Raw genomic sequence first — 27,147 nt, forward strand, 5'->3', positions numbered from 1 at the left:
TACAATCAATTATCTAACATTACTCAGCAATAAAATCGATGTACTGGATTTACTGAATCACTTAAATATAGTTATAACCCCATCAGAAAGTCGCGGTCGGAAAGAGGGATTACCGCCGTCGACGGTGGCGGGCCGCCGAAGGCAGCCGGCACCCGTCCACGGCGGCACAACGATCTACTTGTTCAAAGTTGCCGACCTTTTGCCGAGGCGGCAAGCGGTCGAAAATCGTCAAGTAAAATTCCCTTTGCCGACTATTGCCGACCGTCAGAGCCGGCAAAACAATCGGAAAGGTCTCTTTCCGACCCTCTGCCGACTCCTTATGCCAGCCTCTTGTCAACGGTGGCTCCGGCGCATTTACTGCGCCTTTACGGTTGTTTGCCGACTGCTCGGCAAGACAACTTTCCGACGGCGGTGCCGGGGCATTTAATGCTCATTTCCGGCTGTTTGCCGACCGCTCGCCAAGGCAACTATTCGTAGCGGTCGAAAATCGCGCTGAAAGATGCCGGCGCCGGCAATCCGACCGCGGCATGTGGTCGGCATGGACAAATTGTCCGACTATAGGCGGCAGAATCCTGATGGGGAACTAGTGCTGCTTTGCTTAACAGCACAACACAATCAACTCCTATGAAATTCCTATGTTCAGAGTAATTCAGCATCAAATTCAATAGTTTGCCAATTCACGGTAGTTCCAGTCGATTGAAAACCGACAAATCACTTCAAATAATTATTAATATTATTAAATGATGTCTCGAAGAAGAAAGCCCTCCTCGCTAGTCTAGTGGCTACTGTGTCTGCCTTTGGTGCATGCGGTCCCGGCTTCCATTACCAGTAATGCATTACGGGCACCGGTAATGCATTACCGGTGTTAGAATACAAACACTTAATATGACAATTTTCACTTTCAATGCATTACAAAAGAAAGAAAAGGCTAGCGTTTAGAAATAATCAATCCAGACCATCAGTGGATATAGGTAACATCTTTTCTTATATTATCTATCAACTTTAAAAAAAAAAAAAAAAAAAAAAAAAAAAAAAACATTTAGAAAACGCACAATAATTACATATCCAATTATGAATGGTTCAGTATATATTAAAAAAAAACTGTTAAACAATAATCCTCTTCAAATTTGCAATAGTATATCATACTCATATTACTAAATCAAAAATTTTCCGGAATTATTTAAAGTTAATATCTGATTATGAACAGGGTGAATGTACTTTAAGGACTTATTTAACCTGAAAATATAGAAATTCTCAAAATATACATCAGAGGGAAAATTTCACAAAACATGAACTCGCTAATTTCAGTGTCAATGCTTGTCATGCACGTAACATTATTTAACATATTTCTTTTCTAATTACCTTTTCTACCCTTTTTTCTCAGTTTCAATCATTAGAAATATTTAAAAAGAAACATAAGTATTTGTTCCACTCTAATGTTTGCAGTTCCGAAATATTTCATCACTATTTTCGTTTTGCACATGGGTTCTTTAGGTATTTAGGCTACTTGTTGTTTGGAAAATAAAATAGCGATCACCATGGCAACGAGAAGGATGTGACGTCACACTATTTCAGTATATTATCCTTCTCCTTCAGCATAAAGGGCATAGACGTATAGACGTAGGACACTAAAAACTTCATATTATCTTTTTAATTTTCGAAGGAAAAACATTCTTTAGCTTTCATGCATGCTTCTTTAGGAAATATAATCCGGGGAGAAATAAAAATGTAAGAGGGATTATAGTGGGACAACATTGTCTAAAGGACATGGCCTGCACACGTGTAATATTTAATCGCAATTCAAATTAATCTTATCTCTGGGTGATAGATTGGCCAACTCCGATGGGACAAATCTCCTCGGAAGTATGAATGAAAGAAGTAGTTTCATTGCCAGGGACGGCTTTAGGATGTTAATTTTGGGTAGGTCCGCTTCCTCGCTTAATGATACACATTTCATTAACAGTAGTGGTTGATGCTATTTGCAGGGGTGTAGCCAAGGGGGGGGGCATCGGGGCTCGGCCCCCCAAATGGTTTCCTGGTCCCCCCAAATGACCAACTTTTAAAACATCATAGTAAAATTATCTCGCTTCATTCATTTAAAAGTAACAAAGTTTATTGACAATTAATAATTTATGGTAAAATAGTATGGAGAAATATTGTTTTTCCATACCGATCGAAATAGTATATATAGTATCTCTTCCTTATACCGATCGAAAAATAGGATACTTTTTTGTGACAGCAGATTACACAATTTACTGCGATTTATATTTGACAGTTTGAAGACAAACGTTTTAACAAGGTACTACAAATACAGCCATAAAACAAAGGTACTAAACTTATTTGTAAGTACAGTATATTTTATATGCTTTAACAAGTGTTTTAAAAGACATAGAGGATGGAAAATTTGGTGAGAAACAATGCTTTTATTCAATTTGGAGTTCATTCGCTCTCTTTTATTTCTACTCAGTATAATAAAATAATTCTGTTTTGTTTTAGTCACGAATAATATAATTTTTTTTTGTCAGGAAACCATAAAGAAATTAAGTGAAATTTCAAAGAAAATCCGTTTTGTGTAGATAGGTTCTGTATACAAGGTCTTAAATTTAAATATAAAGGTAACCAAGAAAAGTTTTGTTGCTTTTTGACCCACCACCTTCGAACATCGATATGTCACCTAACCTGGAAGATCAAAAATAGTCCCCATCAGCATCGACGACCTTCTGAAAACGTTCTGGAAGGCCATGCAATCCATCGCGGTAGAACTTGGTGGGCCGTGAAACGAAGAAAGTATGAGATGCATTTTGGACTTTTACTAGGGATTTGAACTGGCGTCCTCTAAGGTGATTCTCCAAAGAATGGAACAGGTGATAATCGGACGGTGCAATACCCGGGGAATATAGTGGTTGCAATATTGTTTCCCATCTAAGGCGGAAAATGGTGTCCTGAGTCATCCTAGCCGTAAACGAGGACCCATTTGCAATTCAGAAGTGATGGCTCCAGAGTTTTGAGTTTTTGTTGAGCACAGCTCAACTGCTGACAGTACACAGTTGAACTGGTACTCTGACCAGCTGGTAGCAGTTCCCGATGCACGATGCACCAAACACACAGAAGGACCTTCTTCTGGTACAGTGCTGGTTTCTGCTGTTTTGAAATCGGTTCATGGGATGCTAACCAATGATGACGGCGCCGTGGAGCTTCGTATAGGACACACTTTTTATCACATGTCAACTCCCTGTCCAGAAATGGCTCCGAAACAGTAAATAAACACAGGCGACTGCCGCGTTGCCTCTGGCCCGTAGTCAAAATATGAGAGACCCATCGACCCAACTTGTAGTGCTTCACAAGTTGATGGATGTGCTGCCGAATGGTTTCACTACATACTGAATTGTAGTCCCAGTTCCTCTTTGTACATGTGTTGGTCTTCTGGCAGGTGGTGTTTTCGGGTGTTTCGTCATCGTCCTTAAACTTGTTAAACCACCGCTGTACTGTCCGCGTCGTCACGACACCCTCACCAAAGGCCTGGCATATCTTATGACCCGGTACAGCGGCGATTGACCTCCATTTGAACTCGTTCAGCATACATGCTCTTATGACGCTCTGTGGATGTCCCATGTTCCCTCTGTCACTACGCAAGTTCACGGTGTGTCTGAATTGCCACAACCAGGTAGTATGTTGGATATACCCACACCAACAACTGACGTTCGCCTTACCTCCACTTGCATTCAACTCACAGTGTGAGGTCCAATTGAACACAGACCTTCACGAAAAGGGACAGAAATTTCTTGGTTACCTTTATAGTTATGCACAAAAGTATAGCGTTTGGTCCCGGGCAGTAGTTCATGATTAAGCATAATAAAAACTATATTGAATATAATTTATGGATAATAATAATAATAATAATAATAATAATAATAATAATAATAATAATAATAATAATAAGAAGAAGAAGAAGAAGAAGAAGAAGATAAAAGGTGTTTCTATTCTTCCAGAAGGAAACCAAAATTTTCCTTTCTTTCAGGCCTCAAAAACGCTAGCAGCAACACATTTTTTTTGGCTTTGTACATTCTAGCTGGCCCCCCCTCAAAAACGACGGGCCCCCCTACAGAAACCTGCTGGCTACACCCCTGGCTATTTGTTAAAATCAGGGATAATAGTGCGGGGGAACGGCGTTCCCCCACTTGCAAAAAATATGTATGACGTACTCCCAGTTTCTAAAAAAAAAAAAAAAAACTTAAAATGAGCAAAGATGGGCAAGTGGGACGGTTTGACGTCATGCCGCTACCTACCGTCCCCATACCTTTTTAGATTCACTTTTACCCCTGGTTAAAATAATTATCTACCATTAATATAAATATTTGAAAACATATTTACTCTTTATTGTATATTTTAGCGTTTATATATTTTTCAAAATTTTGGTGCAGAACCGTGTCTAACCGCTAAACCCGCCACTGTTCATTGCTTTCTAAAGAAGAAGGGAAATTATTTATCGAACAGGGATATTTTAAATACAATAAATGATGAAAGTAACTATAGCATCTGTGCAATCTGCAAAGTGCGGGAAAAAGTGGCGCAAGTGCAAGGTTCAAAATTAAGTCTTGTCGTGTCCTGTCAAGCTTGGGAGATTTATTTCATATTGACAAAATTGCGTGAATTAGTGAAATTGGAGTGACAATAAATTTAGTATGAGTTCATCTGAGAAAAATGGTGTGAACTGTCCCATATGTAATAAGTGTTTTTCAGTCAATGAAGTGGAGCAGCACGCAAATAGATGTATTTTCTTGAATTCTGAATCACCGAGCACATCTACGAAAAGATCGTATAATACAAATGACAGTCCAGAGAACGATGGTAAACGTATAAAATCCGATTTTGACAGTAACAGTTACCTAGAAGGTGATACGTCTACATCAGCAAATGGAAATTCAAATGAGGCAAGAATATAGGATTAATTTTTGTTATACAGGTTAAGAATACGGGGTTAAACTTGGACGACACTTAGTACAGTTGGAGATATCACTAGAAATGTGTTCAAAAAAATTAAAACTTCAGTACTTACGGGGTGCGTTGGGTTAATGGTCGACCATTCACCTCAGGCGAATGGGGTCCATGGTTCGATCCTAGCTTGCGCCAAGAAGGGTTTGTAGTAAACAAAACACCGTGTGCGTTTGTTTTCTCGATCTATTTTCATTCCACTGTTTCACCGTGGGACGCAAAACTGAAAGCTTTAATTTCTTTCAGTACTTAATCTCCTTGGAGCTGCAAAGCAATTACGTATGTATGTATACGCCACGAAACGAAGTTCGAAAACTGCACCAACTTCCATTCAGATTCACCACCAGGTGAAGTTGCGGGGTACATTCGCAGAGACACTCGTGTCGCGACGGTGGGTGTACAGGTCAAGGAAGACAAATGGGAAAAAAAGGGTTAAGTTTCCTTAAGTTAAGTGGGTAATCCGTTTCTAGCAAAATTTTGACATTTTACCGAAAAGAAATGGTTACGTTGCTCATCTGTGCTTTTTAAAATATAAAGAGGGCGGAAGTTGTGTTTATTTTTCTTTATAAGCGGCTATAAGCACAAAACTTTTTGGCAAGCGGAGGGAACTACTTCGCGCAAGGTTACCACATGGCTGCAGGTGTACAAAGACGTTCCAGTTGGTATCCCTACGCAGAGACGAGAAATTACACTCATATTATTTTCAACAAAATGGGTTCAAACTTCCCTAAACCTAAGTTAACCTTACCCTGCTTATTCCTACCTTACTCTGGGGGGCGCGGTGGCTCAGTGGTAGAGCGTAGGGCGAGCGGACTCCCTTGCTTGGGGTCCGTGGTTCGATCCCAGCTCGCGCCGTGTGGATTTTGTGGTGGACAAACATCGTGCTCGTGGGTTTTCTCGGGGTTCTCCCGTTTCCTCCCACTTTCTTCATTCCACCATTTCACTCATTTCTCATTATCACCGTCTCCTTTAGCCTAACCGGCATAACCGTGGGACGTTAAACTTAAAGATTTCATTTCATTTCATTTTCCTACCTTACTCTGCTCTACCTAACCCTACTCTATTATACTCTTTTAAAGCGACCCTAAAAATGGATGATTTTTAAATTTACGTAGCTGTTATTACGCTTTTTGTCGAAAACCAGGCGGACGACCAACTTCGGAGTAAACGCCAAAAGAAACACCAGCTTGTGCCAAGCAGAGCCCTGCAAACCCAGGTCCGATGACGGCCCGGCCCGGCCCGGCCCGAGGGCCAGGTTCTAACCGGGCCGGGCACATTCCGGGCCGAAACGGGCCGGGATGTTGGCAGCCTGTGTTAATCGTAATGTGTTTGGGAAATTAACTCTTTATTCAAGACTGTAAAGTACTGTACTTCTACTACTCTTATTATTACTACTACTGCTACTGCTATTATTATTATTATTATTATTATTAATAATAATAATAATACAATTACAACTATTACTATTACTACTACTACTGCTACTACTACAACTGCTACGACTTCGCGTCAGAGTTGACATGTCTGGTAGTACATACTTTACAATCTAATTACAGAAAAATCGAAGAAATACTAGTTATTATGGCCAGTCTGCGTAGAATGCGAACAGGTGCTTGACGAGGGGCAATGGTGGCTCAGTAGGTAAAGCATTCACATCTGGTGCTAGAGGTCGTCGGATCGATCCCTCCTCCTGTTATGTGAGCTTTGTGGTGGACAAACACAGTGAGCGTGGGAGTTTTTGGATTAGCCCGTTTTCGTCCACTGTCTTCATTCCACCAATTCATCCATCATCATCCATACGTCTTGAGCCGTAATTGCCTAAAGAACATATGAGAAAGTCAAGTCCTTGAACTACTAATTAGAATTTGTTCCGCTACCATTAGACCAAGGAAGCCGAAACCATGAACTGGCGTGTTCATAAGATTAGCGCAATTTGTAGTAATGTTCAATTAGCACGGCAGATTCCAAATCATATTACATGTTCCTGTATTCTTTATAATTCGATGCTACAATAATAATAACAAAAGACAATGATCAAATAAATCACCCAGACCCCAGAATCGATGAAGTGTTCCTGGAACGGTTCGTAACAAGAAAATAACAGAGCTATATGACGGAATGCGAGGCAGTAAATCAAAACAAAATCCACACATATCATTGTTGAACGAAAAATACCTCAAAAGTCCCCTGAATGATAAATGTATAGATATCAGCTATCAAAAATGCCTTTTAACATCACATATAATAGAAGGGATAGTTAATATTAAGAAAATGAAAATATAAGGTTTCCTAAGAAACCAATAGTGCAAAATGAACATCGCTTTACTGTATGTCCTTGTACGCATCGAATAGCACGGAAACAGAGTTAACAGTCTCAGGCTTTAGAGCATTTCTCCGTTCCTGAGTACTAAAAGCTCTTTGAGTAGACGCACTAGAAGCAGGAATGATGAGATACTGACGCGCTAATTTGCACAATTTTGGTAATGTTTGTTCTTGTTGCTTCCACCACTGCAGTATATCTAGTTCTCTTACACATGATGACATGTTGAGGTAGATGTCTACTTCATCATCAAATTCACCAGAGACTGAATGTCTATCTTCCCAATCCATTAGTTTATTCTTCTTGGTAGGTGGTTCCAAGTTATGCCAACTAGCCTAAAGGAGACGATGATGAGAAATAAATGAAAAAGTGGAATAAATAAAGTGGAAGGAAACAGGAGAACGCCGTGAACCCCCCACACGGTGTTTGTCCACCACAAAGTTCACTTGGCGAGAGCTCGGATCAAGCCAGGGATCTCATACACCAGAGGTGAACGCTCAACCACTGAGCCACCGTTCCAGGAACACCTAATCGACCGTGGCGATTTGGTGATTTATTTGATCATTATATTTTGTTATATTTGTAGCATCATACTATAAACAATACATGAACATGTAACACCATTCGATATTTGCCTTGCTAATTGAACATTACTACAAATTGCACTGATCTTATGAGCACGCCAGTTCATGGGTGTGGTCCAATGGTAGCGTACCAAATTCTGCTTACTAGGTCAAGTACTTTACTTTATCATACGTTCTTTAGGTAACTACGGCTCAGGCTATATGGATGATGATGGAATGAATTGGTGGAAAGAAAACAGTGGGAGGAAGCGGGACCACCCCAGAAACTCCCACGCACACGATGTTTGTCCACCACAAAGCTCACATAGCATGAGCAGGGATTGATCCGACGACCTCTAGCACCAGATGTGAGTGTTTTTTCTATTGAGCCACTGTTCTCTCTCGTAGGTCAAGCATCGGTTTACATTCTACGCAGACCGGCCATAATAACTAGCATTTCTCCATTTTATTCTGTACTTAGAAGGTAAATTCGGTACCACCAGACATGTCAACTCTGACGCGAAGTCGTAGCACTTGTAGTAGTATTAGCAGTGGTCGTAGTAGTAATAGTAGAAATAGTAATAGTAGTAGTAGAAGTAGTAATAGTTATAGTATTACCAGTACATCGCAGTCTTGAATAAACAATCAGTTTCCCAAACACATTACGATTAACATAGGCTGACAGTAAGACCGTACAAACACGGCAAAAATAGAGGTAGTGGAGGACATTAAAAAAACAAATAGGGTGACAACATTAGTTTCCGAACCGTTTTTCAGAGTATCCGGGCCGGCCCGGCCCGGTTAGGGCCCGGTCCACTTTGATATTACTTGAAACGGGTCGAGCCGGGCACCGGGCCGAACCGGGCGCGCCCGACCCGTGCAGGGCTCTGGTGCCAAGTGGTCACTTCAACCTGGCTTGATATATAACGAATGCATGGTAATTAACCAGTTTTTTTTTTTAGCAGTTTCTATATTATGTAAGAGAGAAACTTCCGCAGAAGGCGGCTCCGGATTGGACCTACAAGAGCCTATTTTATTGTTGTATTACTACTTATGTGTGATTATTTTAATACCTTAAATAGAATTACTTTCAGTTTCATTTTCCTTGTTCACTTGTAACTATTAACCACACATATTTCTTATTTTCTTTGCTCTCCTCTAGATACATATTTATCTGTGTTATATCACTGTGTAAAATTAGTACATTCAAACTGTTAAATGTTGCAAACTATACACTATTCAGAAATAACGAAAACAATGAATCCTTATTTTTTTCAGTTTCCAATCAGCACTAGAACAAAACCGTACTAGTGTTATATAAATATACTTTTAGATGCATACAAAGATACTTCTTTTGGCGCGGGAGACCCGGGTTCGATTCCCGGCGGGAGCTCATGTGGTTCGGATTCCACGTTAATCAGTAGGTCCACGTCTCATATAGCCTCGCTGCTGAACGGGACGATAAACTCAAAATCAATCAATCAAAGATACTTCTTTCTTGAACAAGATTGCCACGCAAGGAGATACTTGTATTCATGAAATATAAACTTTACTTAACAGGAAATGCACTCTTATTCTCCTAGAAATTGTTTCTTAAGGGAGGAGTTGCATCAATAAATGGAGATTGACTTTAAGAAGGTTGAGTATAAGTACATTGTGTACACATATAACGTAAAAATTGCAGTATATAAAACAAGAAATTAACTTGTGCAGAGTGTCTTCTAAAGGGCACGAATGCTATCTAACCAAGTCAGCACAGAATCGCAGCAGGGGTGCCCAAACGGAACCGATGGGGTACGTTCGTAAGGAGCAGCCGCGAGAGCGATAGTGGGTATATGCATAAACGAGGATAGTGGAAAAACACTTTGTATGGCTTAGAAATAGGTACCCTGAGTGTGACACAGCTTTGTTACACTTTTATGATCACTTTGTATACTGCCTTCACATGGCAGTTCATTTGATGTTTTCTTTATGGAGTATTAACGTGGTAAAAGGCACATTTTACGTCTCGTATTTCTGCCTTATTATACATGGAAGAGCTAAAATCCCAATATATTTTCCTTATTAGTTCAACCCTATTGTGAAATCAAGTGACATTTCTTCCGTAGATTTTACAAATTTATGCCCAATAAAATAGTATAGCACCCAAAGTGTTGCCCCATCTCCCCACATTTGGTTCAGGTGCAACTCGTCTTTTATTAGTTTCCGCTCTACATTTTGTTTTCCCTCAATTACTCCGGGATGCACGTCTCAGGTTAAACTAATAAGACAGAGGATTTGAAACAGTACCATGTTATGGTGTCTTATTAATACGCAAACTCATATAGTCCAGCATTTAACTTCGCTTTTCTCAATAATTAATCACGATACACTGATAACCTTCATTACCTTTTTCTTGGTATACTCATTTCGTCTGATTCTATTCATTTCTCCGTAAATTTTTATTTCGAGGTCATCTGCTGCTGTTCACCTTATGTAAGATACTAACTTACATATTTGCCATCTATAGAAATGGATTCCTTTAAACTTAATCTTCGTTTGTGAATTAACAATTTTAACCGTATTTCTTCTAAGAAAATGTCCCCGCATTCTTAATTTGCGCCTAGTTTTGTGTGTGGTGGTTCATGAATATAAAATTGAAGGGCATTAATTCCGTCAAAACCTGCAACCTTTTCCACATGACAATATTGAGTTATGAATAGCTTTGGTTAGTGTAGGTTTTGTCAACCTACCTTAGTACACTCATTTGGTGCGGTGGAACTTAGCCCAATTTTTAAGAATAGAATCAGGATTTTTTCATCACTTTTAGTAATAGTATGTTAATACTTCAAATTGAGAAGGTGGTCATTCGTATGGCGGATACTCATAATCGGTCTAAATATTGTGTAAAGAATTTTGATCTGATATTATTTTTCAAAAGTTGAGAGAAAACCCCAGGACTGAGACGGGAATCTAATCCGGATCTTTGACAAGACGTGCGTGTGTTGACCAGTATGTTACTTAGTCCGTTCTTTGAACAGTCAAATTCTTCGCTTGTGCGAGCCATGCTGGCAATGCGGGTATGGCTCAGGGAGCCAACTTGTAGCGTAGTGGTTGATGTACTGGCATGATAAACCGAAGTAACTGTGCATTTCTTGTTAAGTTGTTGAATTTTCATTAAATTCCAGCCTATGGAGAATACCGTGTAAAAAAGATCAGTTGATTCATTTTTCTCATTTCTGGAAAGTAAACTGTGCCTATATAACCACAGATGTCAGATTAGATTAGACTAGGTAAAGTATTCGTCTTTTTAAATCTCTATGTTTCGTGTGTTCTATTAGGTGCGGAATTTACAACCTAGTAATTCGCATGTTACTGAACGATTATTAAAGCTTGTGTTGCGATATAATGCGTAGCAACAATAGAAAATACATAAATGATGACATATTAACGCTTCCTCAACCCTAGAAAGTAAGTGACATACTTAAAAAAAATCATGTTATTGCATTAATTAGTTTGACATGTTCGAAGCAGATTTGAACAATTTCGGTTCCCAGTTTTTACTATGCGTACGCGAGGCCATAGTTGCTTTAGTAGCTATTGGTGGAATATGACTATAATATGATTTCTATTACTACCGTCAGGATACGAGGAGCCGAAACTGCCACACTGCTCTTCATGTAAATACTCTAAATCAGTGGTATTCAACTGGGGGTACGCGAAGATGTTTCTGAGGGTACGTAATGCTACTCCTGGGGATCAGCTGGAAATGTGTGTGAACAGTACACTGAAAATGAAATTCGATAACTTGTCAATTTGTGAGTTTTGTATTTATGCTCGAAAAGAGTACAATGAAATTAGTGACAGTGCTATTTCACAACTTCTTCCATTTTCATCAAAATATTTGTGTGAGCAGTGTTTCTCTGCATTAATATCAATAAGAAACGGAGCACTGAAATTGCTTGAATCCAGAATCAGCTCTTATTCTTTCACTCTCGAAGATTCGACCAAGAATCGAGGAGTTGGCGTCCCGGAAACAAGTTCAGTCATCTCATTAACAGGTTAGTTCTAAAGTTACTTTTAGATTTTAAATTTTTAACATTGTCCTCAGTGTACGAATTATCAAGGAGGAGAGGGGAAAGCCCTCCTCACAAGTAAACCTTACGTTTGGGTGAATCGAGTTGCTGACTGAGACACATATGAGAAAGTAGTAATAAATGTGGTCAGTATTTCAGTGAAGTTGTAGATGCGAAGCTCCAGGGGTTTAGGAGATACAGCTACCAGAACATCACATGGAAGTACAGAATAGTCTTCATACAGTTGGAGGTAAAAGCTCTGTAAGACCTCTTGTAATGATAAAAGGTGAATAACAAGTATATGGGTACATATTAGGACTAGGGGGAAGTCATATAGTAAAGGTATACCTGACGGCGGCCATCTTGAAATCCGCCATTTTGAATTAAGGTTAAGTTTTTAAAATAGGAATAGGGTCATGTGATACATGATTTAAGGCGCAAATTTAATCAGAAGAACAATGGTGATGTTAATTTTGATTTACGCGCAATTGATAAAAAGTTACAGGGAAATTAAATATTGTTGCAACATATGTATTAGTCCTTTACCCCACCTTGTAAATTTTGTTAATGATAATAATTAAATAAAAAGCAGGTGGATAAATATTAGGTCTATGGTAAGAGTTGCCTTGATGGCGGCCATGTTCAAATCCGCCATTTTGAATCAGACAAAAGTTTTAAACAAAACGCATAACATTGACACCTTATTAATAGCAAATTTTACAATAAATCCAACGGTATAACCATTTTGGCTTTATCATTAACCAGCATTTGTTATCGCATAAATAAGTTGCTAATTTAAGGAAAAATGACCAAAGTGGAATTGAGTCATAATTGAACTTGGGTCTTTCTTCCAGAAAAGTCCTCAATTAGTACAATCAATATGTAGTTCAGAAAAGAGTGCATGACTTGCACAAATGCTCTGCTCACAGTGAACACACCTGACAAAGGCAATCGAGTTACACTTGACACATTTGTCGTTAACAATTCCGTCAAAGCAGTAGTCGTAAGGAGCGATCCAACGTCCAGGTTCTGCATTCCAGTCTGATTGAAAGCGAATCGAATCATATTGCGAAAACGAGGAGCACTGAACTGGTAAATTGTAAACAACTGAAGTTGTATGAACCTATCACGGTGCCATATGTTCACGTCACTTTCTGTTACTGCTGTATCAGCCCGAAATCATCTATTGCATTACTCTATTCCCATTTAATTTTTTGCAGGTTAATGATAAAGCAAAAATGGTTATACCGTTGGATTTATGGTAAAATTTGCTATTAATAAGGTGTCAATGTTATGCGTTTTGTTTAAAACTTTTGTCTGATTCAAAATGGCGGATTTGAACATGGCCGCCATCAAGGCAACTCTTACCATAGACCTAATATTTATCCACCTGCTTTTTATTTAATTATTATCATTAACACAAAATTTACAATATGGGGTAAAGGACTAATACATATGCTGCAACAATATTTAATTTCCCTCTAACTTTTTACCAATTGCGCGTAAATCAAAATTAACATCACCATCGTTCTTCTGATTAAATTTGCGCCTTAAATCATGTATCACATGACCCTATTCCTATTTTAAAAACTTAACCTTAATTCAAAATGGCGGATTTTTAAGATGGCTGTCGTCAGGTATACCCTTACTATATGACTTCCCCCTAGTAATAATATGTACCCATATATTTGTTATTCACCTTTTGTCATTACAAGAGGTCTTACAGAGCTTTTACCTCCAACTGTATGAAGACTATTCTGTACTTCCATGTGATGTTCTGGTAGCTGTATCTCCTAAGCCCCTGGAGCTTCGCACCTACAACTTCACTGAAATACTGACCACATTTATTACTACTTTCTCATATATGTCTCAGTCAGCAACTCGATTCACCCAAACGTAAGGTTTACTTGTCAGTAGACTAGACCTCTCCCATATGTTTTGAAATTTCCCATATTAATTTTGTCGGATGTGTATTTTATCCCCCTGTAAATAGTGCTTTGATTGGCACACTGATTGTCCTTCTGTTGGGTCTCTTATTTGCCCTCCTTTTTAATCAACAGAACATGCGCATTAAGCTTAATAAGTTCATTTCGATTTAATTTCTTTTAAACACCTTCAGGGGTACACAATTGGATGACAAACTGTGTCTAGAGGTACGCGAGAGAGAAAAGGGTTAAATAGCACTGCTCTGAACCAATACACTTGCGACATCTGTTCTGAATTTCTTGCAAACAGGACTCCGACTACCCTTTTGATAGCGTTACAACTAGTTGCCTACTGAACACTTCGAAAACGATGTACCTTTAGGAGTTTTTGGAGAATGGATGGCGATCGGAGGATACGAGATCAGGTGGATAGAGTAGTCTAAAAATGTAAATTTCATTGTTCTTTCACCAGCAGATATGACGAAGTATGTAACATGCATTTCCATGACACAACTGTGGAGAGCTTTCTCTGACGTTTTTTCTTTTATGTTTTCTCTCAACTTCGCTAGCAAAGCACACTAAAACAGTGCATTGCATTGATAGTTGAACATTATTGGATGTAGTCTACTAGCAGCATTCTCTTCTTAACCTAAAAGATTGATGCCATATATTTCTGCATTCACTTTTGCACACGGAACTACTTTGGCCTGTAGAAAACACTGCCGAAATTCTTTAAGACTATTCCTTTGTTACAGAATCGTAAGAGTAGATCCATGTTCTATCACTATAGTTTATTCAAGGAACATTCAGTACTTCATGTAAACAAATACACGTGATGATTGTTTCGTTTTATTGGTTAAAAAGCCTTGGAACATTCATGCAGCAGTAGAAAACAGTCCATTGTTAGGTAAACTGTGTTTCAATGTTTTTGTTGCTTATAAGGCTCATCACCAGAAATACAATTTCCTGATAATTGAATGACAGAAACAACACTATATCTAAGAATTAAATTGAATTAATGCAGTAAGAGAGGATATGGATCGTAGAAAGTGACTTTGATCCACCTTACGCGCGAATCACAGTTTACAATACGGCCGCGTGCGGGGAATACGTAAAACACGACAGGGTACAAGCATGTGCTTCTCAAAAGAAGCACTGATCGATAGCCAATCATTCGATGACTGACGGAGTAATACCATTCTTTAATGTTTACATTAGGATCAGAATATTCGTTGAATGAACTTTAGTTACCAGTTTACTCAGGAAATATTGCTATTTGAAAAATATAACCAATGGCATACCTTCCTGACAACTGGTATGAAACTTTTAGAAACAATAGTTTTTACTAATGCGTAGAAAAAATGTCACACTTTTGATATTTTACTTGTAAGCTATTGTTACATCCTGGTTAAGACATGTTTTTTGATGACGTCTTCACGTGAACAAAGAATTATTTTTCTTTATATATATATATATATATATATATATATATATATATATATATATATATATATATATATATATAAAGAAAAATAATTCTTTGTTCACGTTAAGACGTCATCAAAAAACATGTCTTAACCAGGATATATATATATCGGCAGTCTTATATATATATATATATATATATATATATATATATATATATATATATATATATATATATATATATATATATATATATATATATGTCATTCTGAACCATGTACAGGACTCTTCTTTGTTCTCTTGATCTGAAATGAGTGATACTCTGTCCTTTGCATACTTTACTGTATTTTATAAAGATATCTTTTGAGGAGAAATTCACAATGAAAAAAACACCGAGAAACAGTTGGAGCAATTCAGTCTAGTAAGAAGTAGAACATAGGCAAAGCAGTTAACTTTTTGTTATTATTATTGTGACTACTTGGAGAAAATTGACTATATTTCCTTCTTAGCCGCCACTAGCAAGATATAAACGAAGCATATTCGTAGCGATAACGTGTAGAAATCATGTACCTTTCATACGTGTGATATATTGAAGCGCAAATAAAATTACATATATAGTTCTTGTACAGACATGGTTAGGAATATGATTTCTTTTTACCTTGAACTGTAGGTTCGAGGCATATCAGAGTTGATTATGAACATTAGTTTAGTCTAAATTGACATTTTAACCATCTTCTTTAAGGAATAAATATACACTAAACTTATGGTTTTATATATGATTAAATTGCTAATTTTAAATGTCTTGCTGTTATTAAATAGAAAACAATATACTCGTAAATTTTAGTGGACGATAATTAAAACTGTGCTATAATACTTCTGAATTTAAAAAAAAAAAAAAAAAAAAAAAAAAAAAACACTTTGAAGCAAGATTTGAAGCTTTCCTGGCGGCGTATATGATAAAGTTCTTCTCGGGCACCGGAATTTGTGGAATTATTCAGAATCACCTTAACTTCAACATACTTTCTATATGATGGACAGTACTATGAACAAACGGATGGAGTCGCCATGGGATCACCACTTTCACCAGCAGTCGCGAATTTCTTTCTGGAAGATTTTGAGCAAAAAGCATTAGAACTGACACCTTTCAAGCCGTCGTGTTTTTATAGATTCGTAGATGATACGTTTGTCATCTGGCCTCACGGGGAGAAGACACTGCATTTGTTCCTCGAATTTCTTAATAAACAACATAGTAATATCAAGTTCACAATGGAGATTGAAAAGGACGGATGCTTGCCATTCCTGGACATTCTCATCCGCCGGAAGCCCGATGGTAGTCTCGGCCATAGCGTCTACAGGAAACCTACTCACACTGACCTCTATCTCAATGGCAGCAATTTTCATCATAAGTCACAGCGAAACACCGTCATCAGGACACTAGCACATAGAGCGAAAGACATCTCAGACGAAGAATCCCTCCCTCGGGAACTGGATCATCTCAAGAAGACGCTACTCCAGAATAATTACAAGAAGCATGATATCAGTTTGGCCCTGAAAAGGACCTTTTCTGAACAGAGGAAATCCAAAGAAGAAACTGAAGAACCATTGAGTATAGCAGTTTTACCATACACTGGACAACTTACTGGAAAGATCTCCCGGATTCTGAAAAAACACAACATTAAGACCATACACAAGCCGCCACCAAAAATCAGGAACTTACTTCGCCCGATCAAAGATGACTTGGGCTTAAAGACACCAGGCGTGTATCGTATACCCTGTGAATGCGGAAAGGCTTATATAGGACAAACGGGACGCACCATTGAACAACGTTGCAGAGAACATGAAAATTACATTAGATTATTCCATCCAGAAAAATCAGGTTTAGCTGAACACAGTTTAACAGAAGGCCATAAAGTTTTATTTAAGGACACATCCATCATTACCAAGAGCACCAGTTACTGGACCAGGATAGTAGCCGAATCTCTTGCCATAGTTCATGAACCGAACAACGTTAATAGAGACACTGGATTTCAACTCAGCCCCCTGTGGAACCCGGTCATCAGTACCACAGCAAAGAAAATGACACACAAACATCCAGATAACCCTCAGCCAATCAATAGCACGGACTACGGAACATAGCCAGCCAATCACAGCTCCAGTTTTTCAGATTGAACCAGCCAATCAGGAACCAGCATTTTCAGCCAATCAGGAACCAGCATTTTCTCCAACCCAGAGTATATATTACTTATATCCGCTGATCTCTACATAATTGCCCTGATGACGAGAACGATGACAGCTCTCGAAACGTTGGCCTATCCACCAGTTTTCACCTGGCTGATTGCCCGAGAAGAACTTTATCAAAAAAAAACTTTGTTGTAGTTTTTCACAATTAACAATAAGAAGTTCGTATATTATCAACTGTTTCAACAAACCAAAATTTGTTCTGATTTTGCAGGTCTATGATAACTATGTACCAAATGTCGTCACTGGCTCGTCTCCACTTGCTGAGCAGATGAGACCCTCACAGCTTTGTCAGTACGTTGGGCAGGATCATGTTCTTGGCCGAGATAAAATTTTACGCAAGCTTATAGAGAGTCAAGAAATACCGAGTATGATTCTTTGGGGACCACCAGGATGTGGAAAGGTAATTTATTCTTTTGTTGTTTCTTTCTCTCTTGAAACGTTGCAGGCTGAAGTAACAACCTGTGATAAACGACTTCAGTATGTTAGTGCACAGGTATACCATTGATTTCTTTTAGGATTTTAGATTTGTGGATTTTCGACATGTATTGCCATTTAGCCTGTCACGTATGAGGGATTACGTCCCTGGACGAGCACGCTATCAGGGACGTATAAGTTAGGTTCACTCCGGCATTTGCCTGGTGTGAATGAGGAAAACCTCATTCAGGATGGCTGGCTTGAAAAACCTTTTTACACTTTCTCGACAGTGTGTTCCCACCGGGAATCGAATCCGGAATTGCTCGCACCGAAGGCGAGAGCGTTAAGGACTACGCGTTGATTTCATTACGAAAGGCAACACAGACGGTTGGTATTTAATTTATAGATTCATTATAGCTATGTAAAATACACCATCAATTAACTTTCTTAAATTGAATAATTTTTAAAATGAAACTTGTGTTAAAAACATTATTCAAAACATTTCCAATTGTGCCGGATTTGCTGTCTCTTGAACATAATTTATTTACTATTATAAAGTGTGAAGTTAACCGAAATGTCAAACTTACTCAATGAAGAAAAAATGGCATCTTTTGAACATGCATAAATTCCCAGTTTCTTTCATCATAAAGTACATCTTTAATTTAAAAGAAATTCTCTGTGGATTTGTCGTTTTCATACTGTGCTGAGCGTAAGTATCGGAAGTGTCTAATAGAGTGGTTATATCTGTCTGTCGACAGGTATCAGATCAAAAACGAGAGAAATCAAGAAGTGTCTTTATGGATTCGATTCAGTGTCCATAAATAGGTTCCAACTTTTCCGTTAACCCTTATTGAAACCGGAAATAGTAGAAACCAACCGTTTTCAGTTTCAACGTTTATCGCAACGTGACAAAAGCGGTACAGCAGTACAGCGTCAAGATCCATCTCCACCCGCAACACACTAATAAAACAGATAGTGGTAGACATTTACTAATACTTCCGGTTTCAGTATTGATTTCCTTACAGCAAAACGGTTATACATATATCGAGATTTTTTTTTTCGGATGGATTCAGCGTTCTATAAATACGTTCCATTTCTGTTAATCGTTAAAGAATAGGAACGGCAATACGTAGCAAGAAGCGGCTTTTTAAATCGATTCGGATCCCATAATAGATTCCATGTCCGTTAACTCTCAAATCAAGTGGTAGAAATCAATCGTTCCAGTTTCACTGTAAATCGCCATAGAGCTGAAAAGGTAATAGAAAAATAGAGAAACAGGTGCTTTTTTGAAAATGATTCAGCGTCTCAAGAAAACATGCCATCTTCAGCCGTAGTACTACAACAACCAGAAATCGTAAAAAATTAGTAGTAATTCCGGTTTCAATGTTGATCATAGGACAAAAACAGTAATAGATAGCGATAAACGGTTTTTTGGAAACTATTCATACTGCGGCGGCTATCCATAGGTCCTGTTCGATCGAAAAGGTCGAGAGCAAATTATTACTGAACTTTCTCAAATGGTAGTACTAGATTATTTCTGGCTTAGTCACATGTTCTGAAAACCGTGCGTTTTTTTTTTTTTTTTTTTGCAATATGGCCGCCAAGGTCAAAGGTCGCCGAAAACTTACTCTATATCAGAAATCTTTAAATATATTTAAAATGGTTGAGTTTTTTGAAAATAGCCTTCCACAAAAGTTGTTCAGAATTAAATTTCCAGCAAATTCACTATTTTTACATTTTGTCCAGTGGCGTAGCGTGTTCAAAAATTTAGGAGTGCACTATTTCCTAAACTATCTTATAAATACCTGAACCATCTCGTAAATCTCCATATGATAACGAGGTAAGGAGATATTTCAGGGCAGAAAGTTGGGGCATGTTCCTTCCTGTTCCACCTTTTCCCCCCGATGCGACGCTCTTGCTTAAAACCTACCTTTGTTGCAAAGATGCGCGCAAAGTTAAATGCTGATATATAACGTAAATATATACGCTACATTTTATTTTATTTACTTTTACGGTATTTAGTTAAATGTAAGTCATTGTAATTTCTCAGAGGTTTTATTTCATTTAGTAAAAGGAATCGTACTGTATTTAGAATAGCCAGTATTAACTAGTTCTCTTTGTATATAACCTACATTTTATATCTTCTTTCTCTAGTATGTGTTCTGAGTATGAATACTATTTATTTAAAAGAAAATAATTTTATTCTGCAAATATACTTAAATAACATTCTTGCTTATAAGCTTATTGTTTCCTAGAAGAATTAAATTTTAATATCGCAATTCTGAAATATGTATGAAAAATATTAATTTTGTTATTAGTATTATTAGTAACATTTTTGTGTTCATACAAAGAACTTATTGTATGAAGTTGATTGTATTGCTATTTTATCTTACTTTTAATTATATCTTTATTTTAATTGTATGTTTTGTTTTCCCTCCCATCACTTCCTATTGATTATGCTGAACGTACAAGGACTTTATTTCCATTTTTCTTTACAAAGTACAACACTTAGTTGGAATATAATTGCAATTGATGAACAAATAAAGTGATATTGAAGTATTATTTAGTTTAGAATATATACTTTTTTTACACGAATAGGTGCACTTAGATATGATTTATAAAAATAGACGTGACTCGATAACATCAAAATTACGTGAACGGATTTTTACATTCGCTGCTTTCACAACAGCATAATTGACAAGAAGACATGACATCAATGCGACATTTACAAGATGTTTCTTGCGCATTTTTGCAAGTGCAGGGGAATGGGAAGTCGGTAGGAAGAGTTCCAAGTGTCATTTCTGGTATCCATTCGCCATCATTGTATGTGTAGCCATGCTGAAATGGGTCGAGTTCTATGGCTTCATCAAGTATGTATTACCACTTGTAGCACTGAAAGTAAGCTCTTCTGATATGAAGATGTATCGAAGATGAGGTTGGCGGTAATTTGGAGAGATCGAGACGCTTCATGTAATGGTACTGGTGAATTCTATATTTATTCACCGATGAGAATTTACTTGCTGACAATTCTTCTTTGCAGAATTATGTCAGATGCGTGTCATGTTTTTTGCAGTGGTAACAGCAGAAAGTTTAATGTCAATTGTGCTCGTAGTGTCACATCCAGTTGGAGCGTGGGCTGCCGGTAAGACATCAATCACGGGGCTCCGCAAACATTCAGCAAGAATATAGATGGCGTCATAGCGTGAAGTGATCCGAGCGCTACATACTACCCATAATTCTACTAATCCGTGAGTTCTGAAGTCTTTCTAGTAATAATACAAGGCACAAATGAAGGCACCAGTATCAGATGGTGCAAGAATTATGCGCTTAATGCTCAAGTTGAAGACTGCATGCCTAATATGAAAAAATATCCGCTCATCAGCTTCTTCTAACTCGCATTGCAAATGAGGAGTATTATTTCCTTATTTATTATGCGAATGCTTCTTTCCCCCACAAATTTCTAACCCACCAAAACACACACCCGTGCCATGCAATTCATGACTCTGATTCATCAAATAGCCAAGAACATTTGCAGTCTGTACTTATTTTGGGAAGATGCCCAGAATCCATGCATATCTTTTAGCATTGGGGTTTTTGCCATTGATGGTAATTTCAATGGGTTGATTCTCACTTCTTCTGAGGCGTTCGTGCGATTTTACACTATCCTCTTTATACATGTACACATCGAATATGATATCTATGCTGCTTGATTCTTGTGCTATCGGTAAAATTTTACGCAAGATATGATGTGCAGAATCTCCAAACGTCATCAACAACTTTTCAGCCGACGCAGCAACAACACGGGCATGAAGTCAAATGCAGCTTAAGTAGCCAAAGAAGACGCAGAGGGAGTTGAAGTAGGCATTTCAAGCAGTTCTTTTTCCAGTTCCTGGGTCATTTCAGATTTGTTTGATTTGGACATGAAACCGCCTTTTCTTAGGAAGAACGAAGTTGATGTTATTTCGTACCACAATAAGCGATCGAGCGGGTATTCTCTCTCCCTAGCAATGTCAATAATCCTCATACTTTCAGATGTGTCCCTTATGATGTCAAATGTTCTTGTTTTCTTGTTAAGTTTTCGGTTCTTTTAATCCGCGCGAGAGGACTGAACAACTTGCCAATCCGTTTTCGATAATTAAAGAAATTAACGAATCATATTAAAGGTAATAACAGAAACTAAGATAAAATAAAATAACAATACAACCAACTTCATACAATAAGTTCTTTGTATGAACACAAAAATGTTACTAATAATACTAATAACAAAATTAATATTTTTCATACATATTTCAGAATTGCGATATTAAAATTTAATTCTTCTAGGAAACAATAAGCTTATAAGCAAGAATGTAATTTAAGTATATTTGCTGAATAAAATTATTTTCTTTTAAATAAATAGTATTCATACTCAGAACACAGACTTGAGAAAGAAGATATAAAAATGTAGGTTATATACAAAGAGAACTATTAATACTGGCTATTCTAAATACAGTACGATTCCTTTTACTAAATGAAATAAAACCTCTGAGAAATTACAATGACTTACATTTAACTAAATACCGTAAAAGTAAATAAAATAAAATGTAGCGTATACATTTATGTTATATATCAGCATTTAACTTTGCGCGCATTTTTGCAACAAAGGCAGGTTTTAAGCAAGAGCGTCGCATCGGGGGGAGAGGGTGGAACAGGGAGGAACATGCCCCAACTTTTTCCCCTGAAATATTTCCTTACCTCTTTTATCATATGAAAATTTATACGGTTCAGATATTTATAAGAGTCAGTTGAGAGTTGTAGTGAGAGGTTGTGACAGCGGGTAGCTCCAGGACGCATTGAACCGTGACGACATGAAAATAGAAATTCAGGCTTGGCGAGCGAGGATAGGCTTGTGGTATGGGAGAGTGAGATTGCAGTGTACCAACACACAGTGTGAACGAACTGTCTATTCAGGAGTATCTATTTCATGGGAATAGTAATTGCCGTGTTATTGATAATTGGTGGTGTGGAGTTAAACCCAGGCCTGGTTACATTAGAGGATATTATCTCTAAACTTGATGATTTGGACAAGAAAATATCAAACTTTCGTACAACAACGAATGATTTAGATAAACGGGTAGAATACTTGGCTGATGAATTAAGAACAGTGGAGAAAGAAAATAAAGAACTAAAAAGTCAAAATTTGATAGATAAACTTGAAAATTTCTCGCGTAGAAACAATCTTATATTCTACAATATTGAAGAGGGCCAAAAGGAAACATGGGAAGAAAGTGAAAATTTAATCAGGACCAAATTGAGTTGAATCAGTTTGATATAGACCGAGCTCACAGAATGGGTAAGGGAAAAATAGACCAATCATTACTAAATTTGCATTCTATAAAAGAAAAGAGGAAATACTGAAAAAATGCATACCGTGCCAAGGGGACACCTGTGCGTATAAGCGAAGATTTTTCCTATAGTGTTAGAGCCATTAGGAAAGAACTCAACGAATACCGGATTCAAGCTAAGGCATGCGGACAGAGGGCGCGAACGCAATTCGATAAACTTTATATTGATGGGAAACTTTATACTATCCAGGACCTACAAAATACCAATTATAGACAACTAAGTGATACAGTTGGTGCGTGTTCAGTGAGTATGAACAATAGAGACACTTCAAAGAATTCAGCAGTTGCAGGTGCTTCTTGTAGCGTGTGGTCACCTGCGGAGCATGTGGTGGTGAGTGATGAAGAATTTCCAGCTTTGAGACAAACAAGGAATGCAGCTTGAAGGGGGAGAGCTCAACCACGGCCTGGAGGAAGAGGCATCCCTTGACAAACAAGGGAGAATGACCTTCAACAAGGTAAAACTTCTCAAAGTGGGTGCAGTGATGTGTTACGTACTAATGACAGCAAGTGTGTTATAAATAACGCAAAAAAAGATCATTTTCTAATGTATTATATGAATGCAAGATCACTTAGGAACAAAGCATGTGAGTTTTCTAGCAATATTTCCTTGAACAATTATGATATCGTAGCAATAAGAGAGACTTGGTTATCTTCTGATTGTTTTGATTCAGAGTATTTCGATAACAGATACCTAGTGTATCGTAAAGATAGGGACTATAATACAAGTGGTGAAACAAGGGGGGGGGGGGGTTGCTGGCAGTTCAGAACCTGGAAGTAAGTCAAGGAGTTGTTACTGACCAGAGCCCAGAGGGCATTCTCGTGAAAACAATGATTAATTACCACTTTATATTTGTGGTGTGTATTTTAAACCAAACTCAGATCTTTTTCTTATACGAATATATATATATATATATTTTTTTTTCATTTTATCGAAAGTAACTGTACAATAGGTAGCACTATTCTCTTTGTGGGTGTGACATGAATTTGCATGAAATAACTGGTACAAATTTTGATTTTCTACAATCAATCAATAAATCCCAAAGTCTGTATCATTTTATGTTGTATCATAACATGGAGTCACTCAATAATGTTACAAATAGCTTAGGGAGAACACTGGATCTAGTAATAAGTAATATTTCAAATCTAACAGTAGTGAGAGAACCGCACCCATTAATTAAAGAGGATAATTACAACCCCTCTCTTTGTATAAGCTTTCCACATATTAAACTATCTAGACTGAAAAACAAAAGAAATATATTTGGTCTCAATTTTAAGAAAGGAAATTATATAAATCTTTACAATGAGTTAGCGAGAATAGACTGGCAATATCTAAATGAATATACGGACCCAAATAAAGCAGTAGAAGAATTCTATAACACCATTTATGACACATTCGAGAAGTGCATTCCCATGAAAAAATCAATGCCAAAAAGCTTTCCTTGCTGCTTTACTGAAAGTATAATACAAAAGATAAAACTTAAATGGCAACATCGCATAAAATGGCTCGAGGGGAGGAGAATGGCTAATTACCAATATCATTATAACGAGTACTGCAGGTTACGTAGAGAAGTGAAACGTGAAATAGCTATAGCACATAATGACTTTATCTTCAATGCTGAAAATAATATAACCCAAGACCCACAACATTTCTGGGCCTACATTAAAAATAAATCCCGACATCTTTCTACTGGGTCCATGACCTATGACGGACAGAGTCTGACTAAGACTGATGAAATTGCAAAAGCTTTTTCTCAACACTTCCAGTCCATTTACAATCAATCCTCTTCCTTAACTAAAAATTGTATTAACACACATAACAAAAAATATTTACATGAGGAATGCCATAATTTATTCCATATCATGAAAATTAGTATAGGAGACATTGAAAATGCAATAAAGAAACTGAAACCGAATAAAGCAACTGGGTCTGATAATATACCACCTTATATTGTGAAGGATTGTGGTAATATTTTGAAACATCCGCTATATACCTTATTTAATCTCTCAATAAGGACAAATGTTTTTCCAGATATATGGAAAGAATCAATAATATGCCCAGTCCCGAAACCCGGCAATAAAAATAGTATAGAAAACTATCGTGCAGTAACTATATTACCAACAATTGAAAAAGTATTTGAGGGTGTCATTTATGATCAAGTGATGCATCATGTTAAACCTGCAATTTCAATGTATCAACATGGCTTCCTACAGAAAAGATCCACGGTGACTAACTTAATTATAATTTCAGATTTCATAACCTCCTCTTTAGATAACAATGGACAAGTAGACGTTATATGTACGGATTTTAAAAAAAGCATTTGATACTGTGGAACATGATATATTAATTCAAAAACTTGTCACGTTCAATTTTAGTCCCCAAATGATAATTTTTTTCAATCTTACTTACATGAACATAGGCAATATGTATAAAGAATATAAAACTAAAAGCTTTCGCGTAAATTCTGGAGTCCCTCAGGAGTCTAATCTTGGGCCTCTATTGTTTTTATTATTTATTAATGATCTGCCACGTTATATTAAAAAATCTCATAAAATACTTTTTGCAGATGATTTAAAAATATTCGTAGATGTGAAATGTATAGATGACTGTCTACTCTTGCAACAAGATCTGACTAACATACTAAAATGGTGTACTAGCAATAGACTTACAGTAAATATTAATAAGTGTAAAACCATGACATACAGTAGACGTGAGAAAACGTATGACTTTACTTACACAATCAATGGAATAAGTTTAGAAAAATTAGATACAATTAAAGATTTAGGTATTTGACAAAAATTAACCTTTTCGCATCATGTGGCAAATACTACTAAGGATGCATATAGAAATCTTGGGTTTCTTATCAGGACAACCAAAGAATTTACGAATGTTGACTCTCTGAAAACGCTTTACTTTTCTTACGTAAGATCCAAACTTGAATATGCCTCACTTATTTGGAACACTTGCGTGAAAACACACAGTCAAAAAATTGAGCAGATTCAAAGCAAATTCATACGTTTTCTCACATAAAAAGGACAGGATTTTATCCAAAATACGAATCATATGATAATTTACTTGGAAACTTTATACTTCAGACACTTGAACAAAGACGGACGTTGAACGATCTGATTTTCTTGCACAGACTTTTGCACAACAAAATAGACTGTACAGAGATAATTACAAAGATAATGATACAGGTTCCAACCCTCAAAACACGCAAGGGAAATAGTGGCCTGTTCTACTGCAGGAAGGCACGTATAAATGCACTACATATGCCACCTACATGGAGAATTTGTGCTACATACAATAAAATCAGTAGGGATTATAAAGATGTAGATATATTTAATAGTTCTGAAAAGTTGTACAAAAGAGTAATACTGCATATTAAAAAAAAAAAAAAAGTAAACTGTATTATTTTAATTCAACATTTTGTATTATGTAATTATGTATTATTCAATTTTAATCGTATCAATTTTAAAATTATGTACTATATGTAGACACTGCAATTGGGCAGTAATGCCTGTTGTGTCGATAAATAAATAAATAGTTTAGGAAATAGTGCCCCCTAAATTTTTGATCACGTTACGTCACTGGACAAAAAAAGTAAAAATAATGAATTTGCTGGAAATTTAATTCTGAACAACTTTTGTGGAAGGCTATTTTTCAAAAAAAAAAAAAAAAAAAAAAACCCTCAACCATTTTAAATATATTTGAATATTTCTGATATAGAGTAAGTTTTTGGCGACCTTTGACCTTGGCGGCCATATTGCCAAAAAAAAAAAAAGGTTTTCAGAACATGTGACCAAGACAGAAATAATCCACTACTACCA

At 37.1% G+C, this 27,147-nt stretch overlaps 1 protein-coding gene across 2 annotated transcripts in view; it reads left to right on the forward strand.

The window, feature by feature from the left end:
- Positions 1–1,793: 1,793 nt before the first annotated feature.
- LOC145674192 (ATPase WRNIP1-like) overlaps positions 1,794–27,147 on the forward strand; it is a 47,532-nt gene continuing 22,178 nt past the window's right edge. The window contains exons 1-2 of one of the 2 annotated variants that reach the window (XM_081744025.1): positions 1,794–1,920; positions 17,733–17,921. In XM_081744025.1, coding sequence (XP_081600151.1) covers positions 17,790–17,921 — 132 coding nt within the window. In that variant the 5' untranslated portion in view covers positions 1,794–1,920; positions 17,733–17,789. Of the gene's footprint in view, positions 1,921–4,511; positions 4,932–17,732; positions 17,922–27,147 lie in introns of those variants that run through there. The other variant, XM_081744024.1, reaches the window with a different exon arrangement.

Source organism: Thermobia domestica, chromosome 2 (assembly GCF_964235325.1).
Source record: "Thermobia domestica chromosome 2, izTheDome1.hap1.1, whole genome shotgun sequence".
In the NCBI taxonomy this organism is placed as follows: Eukaryota; Metazoa; Arthropoda; class Insecta; order Zygentoma; family Lepismatidae; genus Thermobia; species Thermobia domestica.